General features: G+C 37.9%; 2 protein-coding genes and 1 non-coding gene across 3 annotated transcripts; 2 read left to right on the forward strand and 1 right to left on the reverse strand.

The window, feature by feature from the left end:
* Positions 1-1,196: 1,196 nt before the first annotated feature.
* CBG24866 lies at positions 1,197-7,856 on the reverse strand (the record flags this gene model as incomplete). Its single annotated transcript, XM_002648507.1, has 7 exons — positions 1,197-1,337; positions 1,386-1,456; positions 2,439-2,517; positions 2,566-2,731; positions 5,225-5,280; positions 5,327-5,428; positions 7,773-7,856. The coding sequence occupies 7 exons, from the start codon at positions 7,854-7,856 to the stop codon at positions 1,197-1,199; spliced, it is 699 nt and encodes a 232-aa protein (XP_002648553.1).
* On the forward strand, positions 5,906-5,987 carry CBG28364. The gene has a single exon. It is a non-coding gene (tRNA).
* Positions 7,857-8,924: 1,068 nt separating the features above from the next.
* Positions 8,925-9,887, forward strand: CBG24867 (the record flags this gene model as incomplete). The annotated part of the gene is made up of 3 exons (XM_002648508.2): positions 8,925-9,078; positions 9,225-9,527; positions 9,598-9,887. 3 exons carry the CDS (start codon positions 8,925-8,927, stop codon positions 9,885-9,887), a joined length of 747 nt encoding a protein of 248 aa, XP_002648554.2.
* Positions 9,888-10,727: the final 840 nt, after the last annotated feature.

The following is a 10,727-nucleotide window of genomic DNA, read 5'->3' on the forward strand; positions in this document are numbered from 1 at the left end:
TTCAATTGTTTAGACCTGACATCTTACAAATTTTTACGATAGTATCAAATTTGGTCTGGAGGGTCTTTACTTTGGGGAACTTTACTTCTGGGATAAAGCGGAATGACATACAAAGAAGAAAAGAAGATAAGGGACTGAAATTCCAGCCAAATTTTCAAAGTCGATATTTCGACCCCAAACTTTGGCAAAATGTTTCCTATAGTTTTCTCCAGTTTTCCCCGAAGTTTCAGCCAGATTGGAACACTCTCCGAGTTTTCGCGGAGTTTTTTTTTCCCTTTTTGCCGACTCCCTGAATAACCCCATTTTGTTCCAATCATCTAACATGGAATGACTCCCAAGTGTTACCCTCGAAAAAATCGAGACCTGAATGGTTGGATAGAGCGTAAAAAGTTATTTTAGATTCCAAACGGAATAGTTGGTAAAAAATTTATTTTGGGAGTTATGGACCAAAAAGTACCAAAAAATGCCTAAATTTTCAAAAAATCATAACTTTGTCAGTTTATGTCCGTTTGTTGAAATTTGAAAAACAGTAGATAGACAATTGATTGAATATTTGAGAATAAATTTTTTAAATTTTTTTCCTATTGATTGGTTTATTGATTTTTTGAAAAAATCAAAAAAATTTTCAATATCTCAAAAATCCTAGGTTAACTTTTTTTTTCATTATGACCATTGAATTCAGCACATTTGATTTAATATAGTAACATATCAATACCCCGGGGGAAATCATGCTCACACAATTTATGCCAAAAAATATCGATTTTTGGTACTTGGCTTCTTTGAATTCGTTGTCCTCGGCGGCCGGTATGGTAAGGGGCATACTTGTTTATGTGATTTTTACTTGCGTATGGTTTGCCTAAAGTATTTGAAATAGAAGTACGATGAATTCGAACTTTCTCGAAATCGAACTGTCCCGAAATCGAACTCGTTCGAATTAGAACTGTCCCTTTTTCGAACACGCCCAGAACAGAACAAGAACGGAATCGAACTGTTCCAACTCGAACTGATTCGGTGTCGAACTGTCCCGAATTGGAACTCTGTTAGCAACAGAGCGCGCTTGCATTACCTTTGAAAATTTCAAGTTTTCTCCAGAAAAAATCATTTTTACAACAAAAAAAGCATTTTTATTTGAATACAGTGAGGAAAAAATAATTTGAAAATAGAAAATGTGTTAAAAAAGAAAGAATTCATGACTTTTAAACAGAATGGGCGTCGGAGATGGCGTCTAATAAATTGAGACCAATCAAAGGCATATTTGGCGGGATTGGCTGATTTATTAGCGTCTTGATGAGTCTCCCGTCCTTCAATGCGTTGGTGAGCTTTCTGTTTCGATTCACGTGAATGTAGTAAAAAATCAATTTAGGTGTTCAAGAGTAGAAACAGACCTGGAAATTCGGATTTAGTTTCAACTCATTCCAATCCATCTTTGTATGCATCACATCGAGCTCGTCTTTCTCTGGAAAAAATATTGTTTTATAGTAATGCTGCAATTTTTTACCGCTCGACACAGTAAAAAAGCTCTGTTCCATTTTTGTTCATTTTTTTGAAACGCATTGCATATCCTTGAACTTTAACGATCGGCTTGTTTTTACGAGCAGCCATTTTCTGTAAAGTTTATATTCTCGAAACGGGTAGAGAAATTCGCAAAATATCCAAAATAAGTGAAAAAAGTTATTTTCTGGAGAAAACATGCAAAATTTGTTGACAAAAACAGGGCTGTCCAAAAGGCCGGCTTCGGCCGGCCGAAGGCCTTGCAAAATTTTGTGCGGCCGAGGCCGTCGCAAGTTCGCTTCATTGAGAAAAAGCCTCGCGAGGCCTCGGCCGGCCGAGGCCGGCCTCGCAAATATGACTACAAGTCGCATATTGTACGACAAGTTGCGTTTTTTTTTAAATTTTTTGTTTTTTCTCGTTCTTTTTCAGCAAATCACGCATTGTTGAGAGTTTTCTCGATTTTTCGATATTTAGAGCATTTAAAAAAAGGAGGAAGTCAAGAAATCTTTAATTCAACACTGAGATAACAGGGGAGAGAAAATGACAACAAATTCAAAAAAATTAACAAAAAAAGCTTGTGTTCATGCATCAAAATCTTCAAGTCTCGCCTGTGTCGAATCGATCTTTTTCTTTGAGAATCATCAACTTTTCCAGCATTTTTAAGTCCAGGCTCTGACGAGTTGGTGTGTACAAGTTTTTTATGATTGAAAAAGATCTTTCTACATCTGCTTCCGAAGCTTGAATCGCATGAACTTTTCGGGCGATTTAGTGCAAAATTGGATAGGAGCTAATTTCAACTAGCATAAAAACCGCCGAATCCTTCCCTTTTGTTCTTTATCACTAATTCACAATCGGTTTTGTTCGGATCAATGAATCATTGAGGCATCTGAATTGTGTCTGAAATTGAATAACGGTTATAACAAATGAATAAATCGGCTTAAACCGACCATCACTGGCGTTCGAAATGTTCATGTCGCCACAGATCGATGGAAAAATCGAGAAAACTCTCGAAAAATGTGTGATTTGCTGAAAAAGAGCGAGAAAAAACAAAAAATTAAAAAAAAAATACGCAACTTGTCGTAAAATATGCGACTTGCTGACCGTAGTCACATTTGCGAGGCCGGCCTCGGCCGGCCGAGGCCTCGCGAGGCTTTTTCTCAATGGAGCGCGCCGAGGCCTTTTTTCTTCGGCCGAGGCTTTTTTGAGGCCGGCCGAGGCCCGGCCGCCGTTTTGGACAGCCCTGGACAAAAACAATTTTAAAAAAGCAAGCGCGCCCTGTTGCTAACAGAGTTCCAATCCGGGACAGTTCGACACCGCACAGTTCGAATTTATAGCAGTTCGATTCCGTTCTTGTTCTGTTCTGGGCGTGTTCGAAAAAGGGACAGTTCTAATTCGGACGAGTTCGATTTCGGGACAGTTCGATTTCGAGAAAGTTCGAATTCATCGTACTCCCCCTGCGACATACAACGTCAATTTTTCAAATGCCGTACCAATTCTCAAAATCATCATCTTGAAAAAAGCAAAATTTTGACATGTGACAGGACACATCTATAGTTAAACTTGATAGAAACTGCCAAACTTATTTTTTAACATAATCAGAAGAACATAATCTTATCAACAGCTTGAACAAAATTTTGATTTAGGCCCTAGAATCAAAAATTATTTACGATTTTCCGAGCCTGACCCCTATTTTTGGTGAAGTGTGACATGTGACAGGGCACATCTATGGTTAATCTTGATGGAAATAGCCAGACTTTTGTTTAAACATAATTAAAATGACAAAATCTTATCAACGGCATGAACAGAATTTTAAATTAGGCCCTAAAAATAAAAATATTCACTGATGATGGGACACCTTTTGTTTTTGATCATAACTTGAGAACGAAAAAAAATATCAAAAAACTGGTAACTCCATTCGATTTAAAATGAAACAATAACATAGAAAAAGTGGAATCAACTTGGTCCCTGTTGTGAAAGTAGGTTAAATGAACGATTTCCGAAAGATATCCTTCCAGCTTCGGACAGCCGAAATCGACCTTTTTCCATTTCACCTATTTTCACGATACGAAACAAACCAATAACATTTGTTTAATAGTATTTTTTTTATTTTAAATCGAATGGCGATAACAGTTTTTTGATATTTTTTTTCGTTCTCAAGTTATGATCAAAAACAAAAGGTGTCCCATCATCAGTGAATATGTTTATTTTTAGGACCTAATTTAAAATTCTGTTTAAGCCGTTGATAAGATTTTGTCGTTTTAATCATGTTTAAACAAGAGTCTGGCTATTTCCATCAAGATTAACTATAGATGTGCCCTGTCACATGTCACACTTCACCAAAAATAGGGGTCAGGCTCGGAAAATCGTAAATATTTTTTGATTCTAGGGCCTAAATCAAAATTTTGTTCAAGCCGTTGATAAGATTATGTTCTTCTGATTATGTTAAAAATAAGTTTGGCAGTTTCTATCAAGTTTAACTATAGATGTGTCCTGTCACATGTCAAAATTTTGCTTTTTTCAAGATGATGATTTTAAGAAATAGTACGGCATTTGAAAAATTGATTTTGCATGTCGCAAGATTCTATTTCAAACACTCTAGGCAAACCATACGCAAGTAAAAATCACAAAAACAAGTATGCCCCTCACCATTCTTTGAATTCGAGGGCAACGAATTCAAAGAAGCCAAGTGCCAAAATTGATATTTTTGGCATAACTTGTGTAAGCATGATTTCCCCCGAGGTATTGATATGTTTCTATAGTAAATCAAATGTGCTAAATTCAATGGTCATAATGAAAAGAAAAGTTAACCTAGGATTTTTGAGATATTGAAAATTTTTTTGATTTTTTCAAAAAATCAAAAATCCAATCAATAGGAAAAAAAATTGATAAATTTTATTTTCAAATGTTCAATCAATTGTATATTTACTGTTTTTTGAATTTCAACAAACTGACATAAACTGACAAAGTTATGATTTTTTGCAAATTTAGGCATTTTTTGGTACTTTTTGGACCATTACTCCCAAAAGAAATTTTTACCAACTATTCCGTTTGGAATCTAAAATAACTTTTTACGCTCTATCCAACCATATATATAGGTCTCGATTTTTTTCGAGGGTAACACTTGGGAGTCATTCCATGTAAATGTGTTAATGTCTCATTTCTGCACACTAAATTGAGACTTCTCAAACGGCAGCAGTCCAACTGATCCTCTCATTAGCATTCAAAGAACGATGACAATCGCCGATATTTTTTACACGCGCAGGTGGGTCTGTGACAGACAGCTCGTCTCGTATTACGCGACTGTCAAGCAGTCAAACGATACCTTACAACGATTGGGATTAACCTGAACGAGACTAACTTTCAGCGAAAAAATGACTTGCGATTTCTGTCATATATAAACGGAAATGGAACATATTTCTGGATGTGTGTACATCGAGAAATAGCTTTGACGATACTCACTGAATATTTGTCTTGATCAGGCTATAATCGGCAATTATATCTTCCACGTAGATTTCTTCTACTTCCATGTTTGATCCTTTGCATAGACAACAAACAGAGATCAAAGTACCATCTCGCTTATTTAAGTCCTTCAAAACATGTTTTCTTGCCATTCAAATAATTGACAAAACTCACAAGCACTCGCACGGCGTGAATGCTTAATTAACATTTATTCGTCTTTGTGAATACGATCTGATTTATATGGAGTAGAGTCCATTTCAGAGACGAAGCATACAATGAATGAAAAGGGGAGATGAGAGCACCGTCTTGTCCAACACCCTTTACAGCTGCCTGAAGATAGTATGAATTTTGTTTCCAGCGCACAAAAATATCTCACTTTTACAAAAATGATCCAACTCTTGTTGTGTACAGCGGCAATATATCTTCCTAGATGATTGCATTCAAAGTCAATTCCTCGTTTAATATGAACAATTGTCCTCTGAAAAAACTTTTCCATAGTCTTTTGTGTATGATATGTCCTTCAAAACGTTTGCAGCTTTTTGTGACCAAAAAGAGTCTGGATTCTATGATAAAAAATCCTTACAAATGAAAGCGGAGTGTCGATCAGAAAGTTCAGAATATCCGGTCTCACAAGAAATTAAACATATGAATCATAGCTCACTTTCTTATATATTCGGCGACTGAGTTCCCATATAGGAGTTCACATGGAAAAAAGGCAACAATTCACTTGTTTGGCATAAAGAAAGCAGATGTTATTGGAAAAATTCGGTCACAACACACGACCCGCTAAACACCGGACGCCCTCTAGCAGCGGAGTGTCGTTGTTTCCGCACGCGCTCACTACGACTGGGCAGAGAAGGGAAGGAAGATAGTGTGCAGTCCGAAGAGAGCGGCGGGAACTCGAGGGCGGAAGATTCGTAATACTTGTACAACACGAAAGCATAGTTTGAAATGTGGAGAGATGGCCGAGCGGTCCAAGGCGCTGGTTTAAGGCACCAGTCCCTTCGGGGGCGTGGGTTCGAATCCCACTCTCTTCAGTCTTTTTTGAATTACTAGCACTTGAATGATGTGTTGAATCCTATACAGGATAACAAAAACTCGTACAAATGGATTTTCTTAAAATCGTCTCAGTTATTGTTTTCTCATAACTTCCATTTGTTGCCCACCTGCTGTCAAATTTGCCTGGCGTTATGAGAAACGGATCAAATTTCCTATTTGTAGTCATTTTTATTCAAGAAGAAAATATAATAAAATTAAAAAATGATGTATTCAAAAAAGAATTCAAAATGAACGTTACCTCACCAGAAATGTAAAGTGTTAGTTTCTTCCAAGGCAAGAAGAAGGTTTTACGAAAAAGTGACGCATATGCTTGCTTCAAAATTGGAGCGCCTTTGATAAAACTGCTCTTGTTTTCAAAAACAGTTTTGATTGTCACGGAAGGTGTGATTAAACAGTGGAATTAAAAACAAATCTTCATTTCAACCACATTGAAAAACATCCTTAAAAGAATCTGAAAAATAAGAAGAATTTATTTAACAGTTTATCTAATAAGAAGAGTTTATCTAACAGTTTACCTAACATGAAGCAATTTTTCACAGAAGTTGATCACCAACATGTGAAACGACAAACAATTTTTGTTTAAGATTTTGATTTAAAAAAAGCCTTTTTGGTAAACGAACATTCCCCTTTAGATTTTGTCAGATCCTTCTGCTGATAGAAACGGAATCTCATACCTCATAGAAATCGCGTGACGAAAGTGACTACAAACAAAAAGAGCAGGCAGAGGAGACATGGAGATTCTCGAAATTTACGAACAAAAGATTTGGGTGACTAGAAAAAGAGTGTTATGCAGTTAGTTGACAAAAATTCCGTTATTTTATTGATGAGGCTCTCATTCTTACCATCAATCATTGTTTAAAAGACAAAAATGAATTGTGCCAAATTCCTGTTTGAATGAAGTCCCTTTGTGAGCCCACCGTGGTGCTACGGTAGCGCAAGCTGAAACGCCGGTCGATATCGTATATGAAAGCTGCACGATAGTCAAAAGCTGTGTGAACACTCTCCGTCTCGTCCAAAATAAAGATCCGAAAAGCTCTTCTCTCCCCTCTTTTGATGTGTTTTACAAGTTAATCAAAACCTTGTTTCTTAATTTTTGCAGTCTCATTTTGTCCATTTTGATGCAGGCTTATGGAATTTATTGGCGAAAAATTATTAAATCGTAAGGAAAAGTCTAAACCTAAAAACACATATTAAGGTGAAAGTTTTGTTGTGCGTGGCATCATTCCTTGCCATATTTTTGCGTTTATGAGCTAACTTTTATGTCACTAATACATTTCATCTCTTAATAGTTGGCAAAATATGCATATTTTCTGTTTTTTCATCTCCGTGAGTGCCTTCTCTCATTCGCTAGTGTATTATTAAGTCGATAAAAACTATAATCAAGGCACATTACAGGTGACTAAATTTGTTTCTGCTGTCATTAATCACTCATTCTCCCACTCGATAATTGCTTTTCAAGTATAGATGAAAAATTCAATGTTTCTCTCTAAAAATTCTCAAAAATTATTCTCCATCACTTTCTGACTTGCCAGATTCACAAATTGGATATGTAGGCCTTCTCTCTTTTAATTCCTTATATTCACCATCTATTATTTTTTTTTTCAAACTGCTAATAAGCTTGCATGATACATTTGAAACAAAATTATTGCACCCCCGATAAGTTTCCGATAATAGAATAAAAGACACGAGGACATTTTTCAGGACTATTTTCAATTCTAATTTTTAGTTGGCTGCGTCTTACGTGTGTAATATTTCGCTCTTACTGTAAAGTTCGTGCAGCAGGCAAATTCAAAATTTCTTTTGTCAATCTTCCTCCTCCTCGTATTGCGTTTGTCGTCTTCATACATTTCTTCAAGCAGTCATTTTTCTTCTTATCGGACAAGCCTTCTACACTCTTACATACCCAACCCTCCTCTTCCTTCCCATCTCTCGCTATTTTTTGACGGTCCTCTCTGTTTCTGTCGTCGTCGTTTTCGTCGGTTCTCTCCTTTCTAAATTCGCCTCGAAAAGGCGCATGCGTCCTTTTCAACACGACTACCCTGCGTCTCTCATTTAGGCTGCCTCTCTGAGCGCTCTGACCGGCAGTGACTGCCACAACCTCTATTCAGGTGCGCGCTCTTCACTGTTGCTGTGGCAAAAAGATGGATCAATATCAATGCGGCGCGAGAGACGGTGAAGGTAGAGAAGAAATATACAATACGTAGGCAGGAGAGACGACAGAAAAGAGAACGAATAACAGGAGTTTAGAGGAGTCGCAGGGGACGAGATGGTTTTATGTGCGCCCTCTTCTTCTCCGCTCTTCGCTTTGAATTCGGTTTTCTTCTTCGTCTCGTCTCCCTTTTCTTCCCTTTTTTTCTAACCGGCAAAAAAAATAATGGAAATTACTTTCGATTAAATGAAAGATCGTATAACTGTATTAGTAAAGCATCACGACACATGTATTTTACAACCGTTTCCCTTTCTCGCTACACGTTGTGTTCATGGATTTTTTAGTCAATTTTAATAATCGAAGGTTTTGTATCTTGCTCGGAGAGTTTCACATGATTCATCACTAATTCCTCAAATTATCTCTACATCAAAGCATTTTTTAGGATGGCCGAGTTTTTGAAAACCTCGGCTCAAACAGCAGTTCTTCCATACGCAAACGTAAGCGAAATTTTCTAGTTAAGATCAGAAAAAAACGAAAAAAAATAATTGAGGAGGAAATAAAAGGTTGTTCGTAAAATGACTAAGGAACTCTGTCTGTTTGAAAGAGCTTGACAACAAAAATTTTTTGCCGCTTGTTGCATCTTTTTTTAATTACCATTCATTAATACGTCAAATTTTTCTCAGAATTTCTACTCAATTCTCTTATCAATTACAGGATTCTAACTCTATTGTTCTGATCACTTCAAACCAGTTTTTCACTTTTTCAAATGCCAGCTAAGAAGAAAGATCCACCAGACGGACGTAATGTCCCTCCAAGTGCCAACACGATGAACTTTGTGAACCCAGTTTATCAGAATCAGTGGCCTACACAAGCTCAAATGCAACAAGCCCAAATGGCAGCAGTGGCTGGCCACTTAGCAGGTAAATCAAAAAAATAGTTTAGTCGCTTGTGAAAGTTGAGGAGATGGAAATAAATTTTCAAAAAATATCGAAATTTTAATACTTTTGTGAGATCGGATAATCCGGCGGGTCAAATTTGATCAGGCTGGTTAAATGTAATACTTTAGGTTTAGAGAATCCAAGAGTGCCTCCCGGACTTGTACGGGAAAACGGAGGACAACGTCATGATCATCATCAGAACCAGCTGCAGCATCAGCAACATATTCAGCAACTTCAACAGATTCACCAACAACAGCAGCTGCAGCAGCTGGAACAACATCGCCATCACCATCTGCAGCAAAAAAATTATCGGGACCAACAACTTCAACAGGAGCACCAGCAGCAGCTTCATCAACAGCAACAGAGGCAGCAAAATCAGCCGAACCAGCAAACTCCACTGCAGCAACTACAACACCAGCTTGATCGAAAAGGTAACATTTGTTTGGAATCACACTGGTAGCGGGAACGTAACAAATATAGACGTTTCTTTTCAATTTTCAGTTCAAAACAATCAATCAATAGGGTCATCGTCAGGACTTGGTGACACGATCATCAATAAAATGGCTCGTGTAAGAACGCAAAACTTGCAATCTACGCCACCGACAAATGCTTCAAGACGTCATAATGAACCGACGGACCCTCGTCTTAATGCAATCCCTATCGGTCGAAAAGAGACCGCTCCCCCATGGACAGGAAACAATGTCAGCAGACGTGGGCCACGAAAGACTTCTCATCGGGCCTTAGAGAATGAGGAGGTGAGTCGAAAAGGGAACCCAAAAACCTTTTATTGATTTCTGTTGTTGCCGACATATTGAATTCAGAATTGACTGAAACAACGATATTTTCCAGCAAGCTCACGTTGGTCAAACGGATGCTCCAACAGATCACACGCTAGAGATTCCAGCTGAAATTCTGAACCAAACTCGTTTTCAACAACAACAAGCAAACCAACTTCCACAAAATATAGGAATACATCCACCTGGCTTTGGGTCAGCAGCACGTACTCATCCTCTCTCTGCGTTGCGGCATCATATGCCAGCAGTCACTCAGGCTTACACTATTACTGTAAATCAAAACGAGACAATTCTGAATACTAAAAATGCAAATGTTCAAGTAACTCGTAACGCGCAGACACCTTCAATTGTGAAAATTGAGGAGATGGAAATAAAACAAGAAGTAGATCACGAGTTGGATCAAGCAGAATTTTTGCTAAATACTTTAGCAATATATCAACAAGCTGTCACAGCGGCGCAACCCGCGGATGGAAATCCACGCGTTCCAGTCACACCTGAAACGCCAATTTTATCTGATCAACTTCGTGCACGTATTCAATCGCAAGGTATTTCTACTTACGTAAACTTGGTTCACTATCTAACTAGTCGAGGAAAACTATACAATTTTCCAGAATATGCTGAGCTGTCATTCTCTGATTTACTTGCAACCGCTTCCAACCAACTTGCGATCGATCCGAGCACATCTGCCACTCTTTCCAACGACCACCAGCCAAGTGAGCCAACTACACCGAGTAAACGTGTGGAAGGGGGCGGACTCCCACCACCAACTGTCAGAAGGCCGAGAAAAACAGCTCACAGAGAAGAGGAGATGGGGATACAATCTGGTAATCAAAAGAA

This window comes from Caenorhabditis briggsae (genome assembly GCF_000004555.2).
Source record: "Caenorhabditis briggsae AF16 supercontig from assembly CB4, cb25.NA_240, whole genome shotgun sequence".
NCBI lineage: Eukaryota > Metazoa > Nematoda > Chromadorea > Rhabditida > Rhabditidae > Caenorhabditis > Caenorhabditis briggsae.